Source organism: Cylas formicarius, unplaced genomic scaffold (assembly GCF_029955315.1).
Source record: "Cylas formicarius isolate icCylForm1 unplaced genomic scaffold, icCylForm1.1 PGA_scaffold_9__14_contigs__length_23061073, whole genome shotgun sequence".
NCBI classification, from domain to species: Eukaryota; Metazoa; Arthropoda; class Insecta; order Coleoptera; family Brentidae; genus Cylas; species Cylas formicarius.
In genome coordinates, this window is record NW_026844365.1 from 6,403,834 (window position 1) to 6,421,572 (window position 17,739).

At 33.1% G+C, this 17,739-nt stretch overlaps 1 protein-coding gene across 2 annotated transcripts; it reads right to left on the bottom strand.

Moving 5' to 3' along the window:
* Positions 1-1,824: 1,824 nt before the first annotated feature.
* On the bottom strand, positions 1,825-16,824 carry LOC132707227 (uncharacterized). Of its 2 annotated transcripts, XM_060678986.1 has the most exons (6): positions 16,481-16,824; positions 14,726-14,934; positions 11,554-11,677; positions 5,584-5,805; positions 2,250-2,480; positions 1,825-2,182 (listed from the first exon to the last, which is right to left on the bottom strand). In XM_060678986.1, exons 1-6 carry the CDS (start codon positions 16,761-16,763, stop codon positions 2,100-2,102), a joined length of 1,152 nt encoding a protein of 383 aa, XP_060534969.1. In that variant the 5' UTR covers positions 16,764-16,824; the 3' UTR covers positions 1,825-2,099. The 2 variants fall into 2 exon arrangements, with proteins under 2 accessions (XP_060534969.1, XP_060534970.1); XM_060678987.1 differs by lacking the exon at positions 1,825-2,182 and having other exon boundaries at positions 2,211-2,480.
* Between the last annotated feature and the right edge of the window lie 915 nt (positions 16,825-17,739).

Sequence of the window (17,739 nt, forward strand, 5' to 3'; positions counted from 1 at the left end):
ATAATAATACCACTGAATAAGCCGGAAGAAATGTACTGACCAAGTACAGTCTAAGTCTGAGTCACTAGATGAATTACCACAAAGTTACCCCAACATAGAGAAGAATCACAAACGACAAATAGAGAATTACGGAGATCAATGAAAATGGAAAAGAACAACTTCTGGTATCAAAAGTGCAAATCTGAAAATCTGATGGTAGGAACTCTGTCAACAGAGGAATGGAAAGCAGTTCAGAATCAACACGTTAATTCCTGTTAGAATAAAAACAACATTATATGCCCCTGTTAGGTGAAAGCAGAACAGAATTCATAAGGGTAGGGCCACTACTAAATAAGGAGGAAATTAATAGAAGTACAACTATAGCTTCTGAGGAAGTTGGAATAAAGAATAATAAATCCTCTGCCTTCCGAGTGGAAGACGGCGCACCTAATATAATTTTATAAAAAAGGAAACAGAAGACATCCCAATGAGCCGACTTGTAAAGTGCTAAATGATAAAATAATGCAGAACATCGGTCACAGAGTCGGCGATGATCAAAGTGGAATTAGACCAAACCGATCCTGTACAGACAACCTATTTATTGTCAACGGCTGGCAGAAAAGGTCATAGCAGTAGATAAGGAATTGCATTTGGCATTTGTGAATCCAGAAAAGACCTATGATACTGTTCCGAGAGCAAAGCTGTGGAGAGCTTTAAAGACTTATGATCACCTGTTACAGATTATTACAGAAATGTATAGCGACAACACAGTACAGATTAAAAATGGACCGACACTTTCCCAACCAATGGAATATTATAAATGTCACCAAGGGATTCAGACAGGGATGCAGTATATCCCCCTTGCTATCCCGATAGATGATAATGATGATAATGCTGACAATCAAATTGCGTCTGCTCTTCGCAATAATGTGTTAACTATCCCTAATTGCTTCAGGATGGTATGATCGAAACGTACTACAAGTTAAAAATCCTGTGTCATTGTCTACCACTTTTAAATATTCATTGCGATTGTAATTGGAGAAAAGTTGTTGGACCACGAAAGGGTTTTCCGGAAACAGTACAAGTTGGGATGTCTAAGTGGAAGGAAATATTTTCTTATTTAGTTTTTTGTATATCTTTGTTTGTTTGAAGGCGATGACAAATATTGATGAAACAACGTTTTAACTGGTCAAGTAGCTCCAGTTGTCTACAGGTGAAGTCTAGATCTGACCAACAATATATACTATACTATATCGATTACCAACAATATATACTATGACTAAGGAAAAAAATTTAAATACAAAAAGTGTTTGGCCTTGATTATATATTTTATTTAGAGGACTTTTATCTACACAGGGAATTCCGTTGCGGCAGAATAGTAACAAACTCCAATTTTTAAATGGAATGCTATGAATGTTTTTTAACATTCTAATTATTCAATTGATTTTTAGTATAGCAATAAAATACTGCTTCTATTATTCGATCACGTAGAATGCCATACCACACATAAACATCTCTCCGGTCCTGATTCTTAATTTTTTCTTTTAAAATAAGTTGACTTTCTGTTCTTGCAAGAATTTTATTGGTTCTTTTTTTTTTCATGCATTTCTTGTAAAAATAAGTAGAGGTTAGAAATGCAATTGCAGAAATTAAAACCTATGAAATGAAATTGAAGTTCTATTTACTTGTATTACTTGTTGATTTTATATTGGATTTATGTAATTAATGTTTAAAAAAAAAACTTAGAATAGGATATTGTGTAGGTCTAGTTAGATTCAAAGTAAAATACACAAGTTGTTGAAGAAAATTGGCCATAACTTCCAAACTACCAATTTTTTAAATAAATAATAAATGATTTTTATCAAGGAGCTCTTCTAAAGTTCGTTTAGATCTCAACGGATGGTGGTGTCTGAGCGCTTTTCGTCTTTCTGATCTTTTGTTCTATTGTGCTGAAGCCGTTACATATGGATCTGATGCAGTTGGCCCTTTTCGTGTGTCTGTTCCACCAAGGACATTTGTCTTGACCTTACCTCCATCAGCTGAAATTTTCATACCATCCGACTTATCTTTGTAGGTATGTCTTGTACCCCACCCAGTACTTGGCTATGACATTTCGACAATTAAGGTCTAGGTCCAACTTCAGCAACCAAACAGATGTGTTTTTGATGGGAAAATGATGATTTATCGTCCTCCAACATGCGAACTAAATCAAGAATAAAACAACTCGCAATTTAAATCTGTATGTAATAATGTGTTTTAACAAGAATAACCTTCGGGTAGGAAATTACAGCTGTCAGACTTTCTGCCGGATATTTTTACGTCGTCCCACTGCCAATCTGCGCAGCCCCCGTCTGCGCACAAGATGAACACCGGCGCGGCATCCCTGGACACATTTCCGGTAACGTTCACCATTTTGAGATCTACGATGGGCACATTGTTTCTGGGTTCGGCGGTTGTGTCCGGGTAATTCTCGTGGATCTCGATACCAAACTTTTCTATACCTGGAAAAGAAACATGTTCTGAAATCACGCAATAAAGATCTGGACCAATTTATTTATTTATTTTTATTTATTAAGTTATTTATTTCTCATGCTCTATAGTATCATTAACAATTTACAACAACAATATAACAACAGGCCAGCCTATATAATAAATAAACAAACACAAAAATATATAAAAAATATATAATAACTAACTATAAAACTAAAAAAAATGCCTATGCAGACAGCGGCAAGACGCAACACGATATGGGTCCATAACTTTTAAATATTTAAACAATGAAACATTAAAAAATTAGCTAATGCGTCTTTGTTTTTCCATTAGACGTTTTTTTTTATGGGAGAGGCATATTGTATAACTTAGAACTCCCTCATAACATTTCTAGTGCACTGAGGATGCAAAAAAACAATGACTGGTTGACTGGAGTTTAAAATTCTAAAAACAAAATTATACATGTATTCTCTGCGATGTTATCAATATGTGAAGAAAAGAGATATGTCACAAATTACTCCTATCGGTAGCAAAGTTTTATAATTAGTAATTAAAAAAAACACAATGCTTATATCCATTAAGTTTGAGATTATGGTCCATAGGATAAACAGATACACTGTTGAAATTAATATTGAAGTTTAATGGAGAGCATCTTGCATAGAAAAAGAAATGTAAACTTGGGAATTATCAGCATATTATTGCATCACTGAATATTTAGTATACTCATTCATATCTGCTACATAAAGGCTAAACAATCAACAAAAGAGCCAAACAGGTAGTCGCCCTCGTAACTTCATTGTGGCGAATGTCATTCAATGACTTAACTGGACTGGTAGGTGTACTAAAATGTAATATAAACCCTGTTTGACAGTCTTGAAAGGATTTGGAAGTTGGCAAAAGTAGGCATTTGTTGGTAGATGTTCTTCTATTTATTTTATTTGTGAAAAAACTGGAAGTATACTGATTGGTCTTAGACCTTTTGGCTGACTGGGAGTTGATATTTTGACAACTGGTTTTATAATGGCCTTTTTCCAAACAGTGGGAAAATAATTAGCCAAAATACAGCTGTTCATAATATTTATTAAAAGATTTATAAGCTATGGAAGCTTGACATCATTTATGGAAACTCCGCCTTCTCCAGTCTCCAAAAATTTGAATTATATGTAATATTTGGAAGGGCACTGGAGTTGTAATATTTTATTTTATTAATTGATACGCTATCGACCACTTGAATGCACGATGCAAAATATTTACAAGGTACTTCAGGTTTACATTAATTTTTTTTTTTTGAGAGAAGCGTTTTAACAGCTTACCTTACGTCCAAAGTTAAATACAAAATGTTATTGTTTTTTATACTAGTTCGAATTATACTATCAACCGTAACAAGTGGAAACAGTACTGGAATTGGAACTAATGAGTGGCGAACATAAATTCATCCGTCACTCAATTTGAGAATTAATGGATTGGAAGGAATGGGTTTCAAAATTAATGTCCCCTCCCTTATTTCGCAGTCAAAAATACCAGATAAAATAAAGGCAAGCGTAAATCGACAACCCTAAACAGTCTTCATTTTCATTAAGAAACACAATATGGTGCAATAGTTCCGCACACTCTCGGTCTCGATAATGACAAGAGTTAGTTTGGTTTGTTTTCCTTATTTTTCGCAATTTTATTGCGTTTTGGCTTAATATTTTCCAAAAGTATAAAAACGAAAGGTATTCTAGGGTTAGAGCCTCTCATAATTTTAGACCATTAAAATATTTTAATTAATTTAATTTTTTTTTGGGGCGAAAAGCTTTAAATATTATCGTTATTATCCAAGATGTGTAAGTTATTTGTTGCAGATTCATAGTTATGATGAATATTTTTGAATGTTTCTAGTTAGTGAAAATGAGTTAATTTTAGGATTAATTTTAATTAGAAATTTAAATAAAAAGCAAACAAGAATTTTAAAAATGTGTTCGAATTTTAACACAATATACAATTTGATAATAGCGAGAGTGTCAAATATATTATATAAAAAGCAAACTATATTTTATGTGTTAAGTTTTCCCCTTTTTTATATAGGAATACATTTTATTCTAAACAAATAATTACTTCTTGTTAGTAAGTACCCCATAAACGAATTTCTTCTAATTTTTTTCATTGAAAGCTCAGTCTCTGAGTAACTTGCAGTATCAGTTTCTGAATCCAGTGAAATTATTTTGGGCTCTAATTCATTAAAAATGGTTTCGTTACACCACTCTAAAATAATTTTATTAGCATATTGCACACATTTTTTGTAAATCTCGGTTAATGTTGCCTAATATTCAATTTGGTTTTTAAAAAACTAGTCGCCGATCTCTTTTTTACAAGAACTTGTACATGGTTCATTTTCTTATAAAATGTTGTGATACTGACAATTATCCATAATTATAACTGACTGCTCTTCCAAGTTACAAAGCAATTTTTCTTGTAACCAGCTAATACATTTCTCGCTATTCATGTCGCCAAGGTATTTTGTAGATTTTGACTTGGAACAACTCACCAAGGTTGCTCGTTCAACAAATCATTTTTCGCAAGATCGCATCCCTTGAAAGACCAGTTTTCTTACACTTTTTATTGAATTGTCGGGCCAAGCCTTTAGAAAATGTTCACGTATGGTTCGTGAAACATTGGTTATGCTGGGCAATACTCTCTGCAAAGAACTATTGCTGATAAAGCAATTTCTTTCTTCTTACAAACACTATCTTACGTGGTTATAAATGGTTAATTTCACTATACATTTAATACACCGTGTCTCGTGTATTACATTTAAATGCATTAGGTAAATCAGTCGCCTTTTTTCGGGAATTGGAATTTAAATGATAAATAACAAACAATTTATAATAGAAAATGAATTAAAAATCGCAGCACTAAAATAAAAAAGCAACCTTCTTACGAAAAACCACAAAGAAATGGATTCTGTCAAAGTGACAGAAGTTAAATGCGACATTCAACAAATTCGTTTATCTTTATTGGATATACGCATCAAACATACTGTTTGCTTAAGACAAAAAAAAGGTAATTGTCTTCTTCTAATCCGCTATATTTACTATTGTCCGTAGATTAAAGAGACAATAAAAGAAAACTTACTGGACATGGAAATATTTCTATAAGTTACATTTGTTATGGACCCGTAGCCTCCCTGGTAGTGGGTCTTGATGTGGATCCCGTTTTCCGAATTCACCAACACGGAATCAGTGAAAGTGACGTTGCTCAACGTATTCAGCGGTACGGACGTGTTGCTAAAGCCCACGGAAATGCTCAAACCGTGAGTGCCGTGGCAGAACATGTTGGTGACATATATGTTGGCCCCTACAAAATAGCGATGCTTCATTTTTTAATGTAGAATGGTAAAAAGAGAGATATACTAATAAATTATGATTACGATAAATGGTCAAAACTTGCCTGGAATGTCATGAACGGAAGTTATAGATAAGACTAAAATAAACAATTTAAAATTTACGGGGTGGTTCTCAGTGTCCTCATGGCAGCATCTGCGCTTCGAATTTTATTTACTTGGACTACGAAAACCCTAGATTTGACTTGAAATGAAAATGCGCATGCGCATATACAGTATGGTGGTAAAATACTAAACAAAAGTTGGTGTATGCGTCATGATCACATTTGGTAAACTTAAAATTTTTGCAAGTCAATCAACACTTAAGATAGGACAAAAAATACTAAAATTGCACAAGAGTAAAACATCTTTTAAGGGTTAAGAAAAATGTTATTAAGAAAAGTTGTTGAGCATTTTTTTAGAGCATATGTTGGAAAATGTGTTAAGAACAATTCCGAACGAAGTGAAGCAAAGAATGTGGTTCCTTTATGATGGAGCTCCTGCACACGTTACGAAGAATTAAATTAAATAAAGGTGGTCCGATTAGAGGTCTCTTCATCTAACCAAGATGAACTATTTTGTTTATGCATATGTTAAAGACCAGGTGTATAAAACTGCTCCCACAACAAAAAAGGAAATGAAACGGAGGATACGAAAAACCTTTCAAAGTGTTAGTCATGAAATGGTGGCGAATATTGCCCAATCATTTATGCACCTTATTAGAGCGTATATTATTAATATTGCATTTTTAATATTATCCCCTAACTTAAAATTCTATTTAAATTGTTTTTCCAAAATTCAGTTCGTAATTTCAGTTTTGTTTTGTTATTAATTAATAAATTATTTACGCATTACATTACATTACAACAATGTTATCTGAAACAATACTTAACTCGTCTCTGTAGATTTTTCAAGTTCAAGAAATATTTATTTTGTTCTCAATCTTTCGTGGTATTCTCGCACGGTTTGATAATTTTGATTATTTTGTTGGTTATATAATATAATATGTGTACCTCAAAAAATAAAAGTTAATAAAATAGGAGTAATTAATGGAAGTCTAATATACAGGGAACAAAACGATTCGAACTAACTTCAAGACGAGTCTGGGATAAATGACTGTACTACTTTGGTTGACATACTAAAATGACAGCTAACTGAAATAAAATGTTAAACACAGTGCGAAAAAATGGTTATAAATCCGAAAAAACAAATTAATAAATTCAGTTAATAAACAAAGAACAGCTCAAAAAGGTTTATTCAAAAACTTCGCCATGAGCAAAACTTGAATAATTCATACGATAAATTTACGGAAAACCTTTTATTTTTTGAATTAATTGATTCGCATAAAACGTAAGAGAAAAACGCTGTCGATTTATTTGCAGAGGTAGCCTACCGTATTGAAACGTATGTCTCGTTTGTATCAAAATTTCCTTACTCTTTTTTTCTTAATAAAATTTGGGAGTTAATTTCTTTAATCGAACGAAGCAACATATTCAGAACTTTTTGACTCAAAAATGGAAAGCTTTTTTCTCCAATAGATTTATGAGTTTTTGTATGAATTGCAGGTTTCAGGGACCTCTGGCGAGTGCCATATAGATTTGTGGGTGTTAAGTATCTCGGATTCTTCATTTCTGGCATATAATTGCGGTATGTCCATTACGTTAACTCCTCTGTATAATAGACTTAATGGATTCATATATGGTATAGAATTCAGGGCTTCTTAAACTGGGGGTCGCGAGACTACTGAAAGGGGGTCGCAAAGATCTGATACTTTTCAATCATTATAAATAAAATTTTAAAATTAGTATACACACTACGTACAAATATAAATAAAATACAAATAAAAATCATACAAAATACTATTGTAGTTTTATTATAACTATTTTTTGAAAAAAGTGGCAATGCAAAACTGTTACGTAGGGCCTATAAATGAAAATATGGAAGTAGCATTTAAAATAATAAATACAAGGCGCTCCTCGATTTTCAACTGAACGTTCGACATTGATATCTGGCCGCCGGCGTCAGTGTTTGCAAGATAACTTAGTGATTATAAGTACCCAGACGCCGCGTCGCCATACAGCTTACACATACAATACGGAAGCATAATCAAGCTAGGCTAGGCGAATCGCCATATTATTTTTATAAAAGAATAATAAAAAAAATTAAATGAAACCTTCTTTTTCGGCGTCTTTGTGATACGGTGCCTTTGTGCGCTGCACGCTTTGAACACGCCATGCGTCGGGGTTCATCTGATCGTAATTTGTTGTCATTGCACTGTTTGTACTTCAGTTTGGACTCAGCTTTGTCTTCGTAGTGACATGTGTGCATTTACTGTGTAATTTTCAGTTGGTGTTTTTAATTATTACGTTAAAGTTCAACTAAATTTTGTTTAATTATTTATTATTATTTAACCATCATGGATAAATGGCTAATTAAAATTCCAACTAATAAGTCTGCCACGCCGTCACAACCAAGTTGCAGTGCTTCAAATCCGACTTCTAGCAAAATAAAAAAGAAGAAAATATGACGAATCATATTTGCAGTATAGCTTCACGTGCTCTTCTCACAACAATGAAGAACAACCAGTGTGCTTAATTTGCAAAGAAGTTTTGGCTGCAGAAAGCATGAAACCGTCAAAACTGCAACGACATTTGAATACTAAACATGCAACGTTATCAAAAAAGCCAACAGAATATTTTGAGCGTCTTTTGCAAACATCAAATAAAGAAAAGAACACTTTGGAGAAGTATGTTACTTTGAATGATAAATATCTATTGGCATCGTATGAAGTTTCGTATTTGATAGCAAAAACGAAAAAGCCTTTTACTATTGGAGAGCAACTTTTACTACCTGCAGCTATAAGAATGTCTGAAATTGTTCATGGAAAACAGTATGCTGCTGAAATTAGTAAAATTCCATTATCCAATGGCACTGTGTCCAAAAGAATTTCAGACATTAGCAATGATCAATTTCAACAGCTTCTTATGAAGCTTAAAGACAGCTGAAAGTTTGCAATACAACTGGACGAGTCGACAGACATTTCAAAAATGGCACAGTTGTTACTTTTTGTAAGATATATTTATGAGGGAAGCATTCATGAAGATATACTGTTTTGTCGTCCTCTGGAAGGTCATACTCGTGGAAAGATATATATAAAAGAGTTTTTTGAAAAAGAAGGATTAAATTGGAAAAATTGTGTTGGTGTGTGCACGGACGGTGCTGCAGCAATGACCGGATAAGTGCAGTGGAAAGTGGATCGCTCGAAATGTTTCCATTTACTGACGAGTATATAATTAGTAAAAATATTTCAAAAAAAGCTACTCCTATAACAAAAATTATAGTTAATCATTTGAAGGATATGGAAGTTTACATGAATAGGTATTTTCCCAATGATATTGATACACAACAATGGATTTGCAATCCATTTTCAATTGAAATGGAAGAAATTAATTTTTTAAACTTAAAAGCACAAGAAGAATTTGCCGAATTAACAAGTGATACTACCTTGCGACTCAGATTTTCTCAAGTGCCTGTGCATGAATTTTGGATAGAAATCAAATCAGAATATCCCCTACTATCGGAAATGGCAATGAACACATTACTGCCATTTTGTACAACATATTTATGTGAATCAGCCTTTTCCACATTAATTTACATAATTTTTACATAAAATCAAGATACTATATAGATAATAAACGTTGAAAATTTTTTACGATCTGCACTAACTCAAATTGAGCCTAGATTTAATTATTTGTGTAAAACATCCGTCACATTAATATTGTTTGATGTTGATAATATGTTTTTATTAAAGAAATTGTTACAAAAGTTTATTTTTTATATTGAATATATATATATATATATATATATATATATATATATATATATATATATATATATATATATATATATATATATATATATATATATATATATATATATATATATATATATATACATATAGTTTTATGTCATTCTATTTATTGTGTTTTATTACGACCGATATCCCGTCAACGTTTCCAATTATATATATGTGAAATGAATGGGTACGTATTCTTTAATCGTTATTTTATTTACATTGTAAAATAGTGCGATATTACATATACATCTAAAGTTAATATATATTTCATTATATGGAGGAGGGGGTCGTTTAAAATTTCCTAAGCTTGAAGGGGGTCGCTATATAAAAAAGTTTAAGAAGCCCTGGTATAGATCATAACGACCCTACATGATTCATTATAAAAGGGAGTAAATATTAATTACAAAATATACAGGGTGCTCCAACTAAAATGATTTATGTTTGATTCCCAACTTTTTATGATTCGCCCTGTATATGGACACATCTAAACCTTTGGTATTTAACTTTTTTCCTTTAAAACGACTATTAAACAACATATATTACTATGACAAACTATTGGAACACCCTTTATAATAAAGACTGCTCATTACACTACAATTAGGACATGACAAGTGAACTTTTTGAAAATTGGGCAGCGTAGTAGTTTATGATATTTCCCCTTATCACAGCAAATATGATCATATTACTGACTATCTAAAACAGTCTAAGTGGTTGACTGACTTTGAAAGGTTCTACTTGCCACTCTAGTTCATTAAAATCGAAGTACTGCAGAGTCCTCTTATTTATTTAACAAATTAAATACCATATTCCGAAGTACAGTATTGCCACGTTTCAGAGATCTTTCACTTATAACGATATTAAAGTTTATAATGATGTCTCTGCTACTTTTAAAGCATATCATTAATCAATACGTCCAAAGATGTATTGTTAATGAGGAGATAATCAGTCCCTTCAATAAGTATATAAACAGGGTGGTTAGATGAGCAGCTATGCCACTAAGTGTCTTTATTTATTGTATAACGTATTCCTCCACTAGCAATAAAGACATTTTAAATTAAATTGAATTGATTTGTCAAAGAAACTTCTACAGGCTACTGTAATACTTTTTACAAAACTTCTGGATTCCTCCTGCGTCGGTTTTTGCTGAGTCCAAATTGCTAACGTTTCGCAAATCATCCTGTTGGCTATTTCAGAGCTTGACTGACAGACTGACAGTTTCAGACAAGCTCTGAAGAAGCCAACAGGATGATTTGCGAAACGTCAGCAATTTAGACTCAGCAAAAACCAACGCAGGAGGAATCCCGAAGTTTTGTAAAAAAAAAGTAAATTGAATTGAATTGAATAATTAAACGTCTGATTTTAGACATAAAAACCATATCTCAAAATGTCAAAATGACGACAGGACGCCATTTTAAATTTGTTTTTAAATGGTCGGAGGGGTCATCTGATACATCTTTTTAAAGGTCTTTTCTTTTTCTACTCCCATACTAATTTTGAAAACTTTTGACTGGTCCGTTTTTGCAAGGCAAACAATTAAATAAATGAATTTTTATTTATTTCATTAATTAATTAATATATTTTGTGCTATAATTTTCTTACTAGTTGTTAATAGCATCATTACAGTCATGACCATTTATCGTGTATCGGACTGTAACAACATTTTTTTGTAAGTTCACATGATTCTGAATTCTAGAATGTTGTCACAGGTCGGTGAAAAGTAATATAAAGAAAACAAATCAGTATCTAAGTTCTCAGAAGAAGTTAAAACTAGAGAATCTCTTGAATTACCAAATACATTGCGTATTTCAATGTTGAAATCGCTATTTGAACAGCATCCCCCGGTTTAAATATGTTGACAACTGCTTACCGCACCTAACTGCCACGCAATCGTCCTGGTTGTATACGGCGGAATTTTTAATAACAACGTCGGTTGAGTTCCAAACGTCAAATCCGTCGGTATTTTTGCCGAATTTTCCACTTGGCGCCACGTCCTACAGTAATACAGTTGAATTAGTTGTTTAATAAAAAAATTACGTTTTAGGAGTAAAACGTAAGAAAAATAACCCTACATATTAAGAAAAACACTACATAAAAAACAATGCTGAATCAAAGAATCAAAATATACGTGAAGTTCTCTCTGGAAAAGGATTTAATTATTGACATTACTGAAAAAAGTCCTGCTTGGTGAAAAAATTAATATATGATATATGAAATATGACAATAATAAGCGTAGAAAAAGCAACAGTAGCCGTTTTGATTAGTTTTGTTAGCCACACATTCCGTTAGAAAGTGTGACAAGAAAAGAAAGTGAAAGAAACACTTTCTTCAGGTAATACACAATTTATGACGTAAAATATATTATTTCCACATTTCCAAAACTTACAGTCGTAAAGAATTTAAAAAAAAAGATTAGAAAAATGAACATTATTAAAACTTATTTTCAATATTTCAAAATGTCCACCAAGGAGCGTAACCACTAAGCAAAACTGTTTTTGTCTGAATTTTTCACATACAAACCGGCCATTTTAAATCACAGGTAAATTCGAGTCTCCATTGTAAAACACTTATGGCTCAATCTCTTTACGGAAAGTGGCGGTAGGTGTACAAACCATTTTTTAAACAATTATCGGTAACTTCAAAATCTTGGGGTCATTGCTATCAACGTTTTTGTAAATGTGCGATTGTAACTGTAGCTTATAATTGGCACTAGAAGGCGCTTCTATATATAATTTCAAATAAGCATTATTTTCTATAACGAAAGATACGACAGTGAAAACCGTATCTTCTCTTTTCTAACCCACAATACGAAAAAATAAAGAAAAATCCAGACAGAGACATTTTGCGTATTCCGTACCTTGTCTTGTCATCCGACACATATAGGCTTGGTTCCATTTGAAAAAGAATTTTTACTAGGGTAAGAAGGCTTCATTCGAAATCCCACTGAAAATAATAAGATATCGAAAAACAAAAGTTTTTCAGAATTCAGCCAGGAAGACCAATGGAACTTTATCAACAATCAACAATATCAACTTGGTTAAAAGAACATGGATTAATAATAACAACTTTTATTTTCGAAAATTGAATCCTACAGTAGTACTATAATAGTACTGGAACTGGAAGACAAAAGTTAGGATACCCACGGAACCATTTACGAATATTTCTGGGTGGAATCGCTAGATATAAAAAAAATTGCTTAACAGACTCAGAGTTCAGACAGTAATTCAATTCAATAAGATCATTTAAAATCTGTGGATCAGTCGCAATTATCCATTTGTTTTCTAATGAAATCGTTCGAAATTTTGGGTTTCTGGTATACATGCTGATAGCGTGCTGTACGGTCTGAGTGCATAATATTTATAACAACGTTGTCCGTGTGTTTTTTGAGTAGCAGAGGGTACTGTTTCTGGTATTCTACAGGTTGGACCGTTTAAGATGCTCTTATACCTTATCTCAAAAAGTACGAAATTGAAGAAAGAAATCCAAGAGTTGTTTGACCCGAATTATATATTTTATTTATAGTAGTTTTATGTATACTGGGTATTCCGTTGTGCCAGGGCACTAAGGAGCTTTATTGGAAACTAAAATTTTGAATTTTTATTATGGATCTATGAAAGTGGTTTAACCTATATAACCTATTAACCTATACTATGACTTATCACTTTTTTCTAAATGGTGTGAGATATTTAAATTTGTTGGAGTACTGTAATGTCCATTAATTGATATTCTGTCGGGCGATTTTAAAGAAGATATTGTTTTTCAATAAGATAATGCGCCATATTATACCGTAGGCACTGTTAGAAATTGTTTAAATCAACGTTTTCCATTGGTCGGTACCATGGATTGGCCAGCGAGGAGTCTTGACTTTTGAACTTCGAACAACGTGTAAAAATATAGGTGTAATAGTGTTCAAAACGTAAATAAGCGAATTTAGCAAGAGGTAGAAAGAAATAATACTACTTATATTGCCAAAGGTGAAGGTTATGTAGAAAATGTTTTGTTGTTAATAATAAATTTTATTGACTTGAATTTATTGAATTTAAGTAATTGATGTTTGAAGAAAAGTAAGTTAGAATAGGATATTATAAAGGATAAGTCAAATTTAACAAAATTAGCCATAACTTGTAAACTATCAGTTTTTGCCATAAAAGCTATATATATGAAATGATACAAGTGTCATAAATAAGTAAGTAAACGAACTAACAAGAACAATATACACAAACAGCTACAAAAATATTACTTATATAATTTCCATTGACAGTTTCATTTTAAAAATTCTTTTAAAAGACAGTCTGGATAAATTTCTGAGCACGCTTATCTCGGGGTATCGGTTTAGGAACTTAGCAGACACATAAGAAAATGAATTCTGATATTTAGCTTTGTGCATTTTTGGTACCTCATAAAGATTGCTGAAACGTGTACAACGATTATGAACAGTACTCAGAGTCGTAATTTTTTCCATAAAATATTCGGGGTATCCAGTTTTGACACTCTTATGTCAAAAGGAGGCTAGGTGAAGTTTTCGTCTATCGGCGATGTTAAGCCAGCGTAATTCTCTCAGTTTTTCACTAACATAGTCTTTGAGTTTTAGATTCAATATGAAACGAATACATAAGTTTTACATTTCAATGGTCAAATCCAAACATGGACCAAATAGAAATTTCCAATAGTTTGTGTTACACAAAACCAATGCTTCAGACAATAATCTCTTTAAATTTCCATTGAAAATATATTAATTACTGTATAAGTTTCGTAAGTTCCAATAACGTTTTTATATAATTTTAGAAACATGAGTGTTGAACCTTAATTTATTATAAAAAATAACACCGAAGTTTTTGCGTTCGGTAACAACTGCTATTTTAAATGTCAAGCAGCTCACTAGCACAACTTTTAAAAAGTCCAAAGTAAATAATGACTGACTTATTTTGATTTTACATTAGCCCGTTATTACATCGCAATCTTTTCTAAACAGTGATGAAGGAATATCACCACCCATCTGTGCGCTGTCGAAATATAGTCGAATTTATTAAATAATACGTCACCGGGTCTCCCGCCAAATTATCGATGATCCAGTCGGTAAATGTTAGGTTGACCGCATTCGTCGCCTGTACGCAGTCGATCGGGGTGTTGATCACTTTAAAGTTACGAAACACCGAATGAAATGCCTGGATTGTAAAAAACTGCGGTTTCTGGGTGCCCTTGTCGCCCAAACCGTCCCAATAAAGTTGCCCCTGGCCGTCGAATATCGACCCTAAAAAATTTTTAGATGAAACTGTGTAAAAAACAGATACTTTGCAGTTTGTTAAGGAGATTATGAATGAATAAAACTGTCATAGAAATATAAGACATGTTTACCAGGAGGGTGTGAACATCCAAGATAGTAAGGAAATGTCAAATGTATTTTTAGAATACTGCAAAAATATGGGGAAAACAACCATTACTTTAAAGTTATTTTGATAAATGATTTAATTTTCCTCGTATATCGGGAACCATCATTTCAAAAGCCATTTTAACTTTTAAAAATTCGACTTGCTTAGATATCTATAATATCAACATCCGATTAATTAAAGAATGTTCTGATTTCTTGGTGCCCTTTCAACGCATTTATGTAACGCCTGTTTAGCATCCGGTACTTTCCCAGATCAATTGAAGTATGCAGAAGTGAGTCCACTTTTCAAAAAAGGCAGTAAATACGATTTAAACAATTACCGTCCTATTTCAATATTGGCTATTTTTGGCAAGAGTCTTGAAATTATACTGAAAGAGTTGCTGTTGGACTACTTGCTTAAAATTTCATTTTTTCCTAATGAACATTTATTTAAAAATGGTAATAACTGCGATAGCACAAACCATTGCCTACAATCAGCAATACCTAAGGTATTGAAAAATATGGTTTTGTCAGTGCTGGACGGAGTTTTTCATATCATTGTTGAGAAGTAGCGTGGGTTTGTAAATGGCCGTTTGTCTGTGACAAACCTTTTTTTTTATACTAACTTCATCGTTAGGGCTTTCGATAACGGATATGAGGTGCATTCCATATGTACTGGTTTCAGCAAGGCTTTTGATCTGCAGGACCAAGGAGTATTACTGAACTTAAAAAAATCAGTTTCAATTGTGCAATAGGTCAAGGTCAGCTGTTTCCGGCCGGCGTTCCTCAGGGGTTCTATCTGGGCCTAAAATTGTTTATTCTTCTGGTGAACGATATAGGCCATTATTTGGAATCAGATTATTCACTTTTTGCTGATGATATGAAAGCTTACCGCTGAGTGGTGTAAGATGAACAATTTAAAATGAAATACTGTACAATGTGCCTGTATGGTTTTCTGTCAACATAGAAATCCTGTTGATTGCTCATATAGAATGAAAGAATATGTGTTGAAAAGAGTGCAAGTAATGAAGAATGTGATTAGTTCGGCTAACCGTATGTTGGGTCTGGCGGTATGTTCGGGTCTGTTCGGATGCGTTCGGGTGTGTTCGAGTCTGTTCGTGTGCGTTCGGGTAACATACTTGAATGCACCCGAATATACCCGAACACACCCGAACATACTCGGACACAAAATTCTCACGCGTCAACCCGAACACATCCGAATATTCCCAAAAATTCATATTTTCCCGCCAAAAGTGATTTAGAACCGGTACTACTATATTACTGTCAAGTATCTACTGACCTCGAACTGTGTATACCTAATTTCAAATTTTAATCCTCTGTAACCTGTCTACTTTTACAAATTTGTTTCGTGACTTTGTAGTTAAATAAATAAACCTAGACCAAAGTAAAGCAAATTGCTGCTACTCACCTTCATCTCCCTGCATAGTCAAACCAGTTCCGTTGATCGTAACCAGCGGCCCCAGCCAATTCGTAAACCCGAAAGTGGTGTTACCTCTAAACGTGACATTAGCGCCGTCTGTCAGATTCAATTTCAAGGTGACTCCCGCAGGAACGTAAAGGTTTTCGAATATTATGCTAGAGCACTTTTCCGTGGCAGCTTCGACGTCACCGAAATCTGAGACCACGCACTCTTCCGCCCCGAGGGACAAAGGAAATGCACTCAAAAGAGGCAACAGCACCAAAGCGAACATGTTTTCTATGAAGAAGCGCGATGCTTCTATACTCGGTGAATGCCATCGCACATTGATAAGATCCGGACGATAAATACGTATGTGACGTCTCGAAAACACTTGAATCTGTTTTTCGTTTTTATAAGAAGTGCTTACTAATTACTGCGATATAACTACAGGGTGGATTTAATTTTGATGTTTTCCTAGCCGGAAACAACTCAAGGCAAGTTCACTTTTAACTATAGTGAAAATCACAAAAGATTGCGTACGTCGGTGATAGGGTGAGTAAGATAATGCAAAGGGATAAGGGATAAGGGTTAAAGTTAATGGTTATTTTAATTATTTTGTACGAAATAAGTTTGGCTTAAAGGCAAGGTGTATCTAGTCTAAAAACGAGAAGTATTCCAGGGTAAGATCTTTGTAGCATTATCATAAAAGTATTTTTTCTACTCCCGTCTGTAAAATACCCAATTACCCATCGATCTAGCGTGGGGGAAGCGTCACGCTTTGAATTTTGACGTTTGTCATTTCTGACGGTCATGTCAGTGAATTTATTCGTGTTGTTTTGCGAAAATGTAGTACGCAACACGTTCCACGTTCGGTAAACTTTTTAACTCACTCGTTTATTAAAAACTCGCTCCGCTCGCGTCAAATAAACTCGTGAGTCAAATGCCGTTTACCGCACTTGTTGCATAATATACTATTAACGAATTTAAATTTCTTTGATTATTATTAATTAAATTAAAATTATTTAATAATAAAAAACACAACAACAAACAAGTATTATGTTAAAAGTGCACGAATTTTAACACAAAATACAAAGAACAATTTAGTTTAAATATCAATTTGATTTTAATTAGATTCTCAAATAGGTGAATATAAACGCATACAAATTATATCAGAAGAACAATATATTATGTGTTAGGTTTTTTCCATTTTACATAGGAACGTCGCGACATAATTTTCAAAATGCAGTGCAAACTCCTTAGTTCGAACA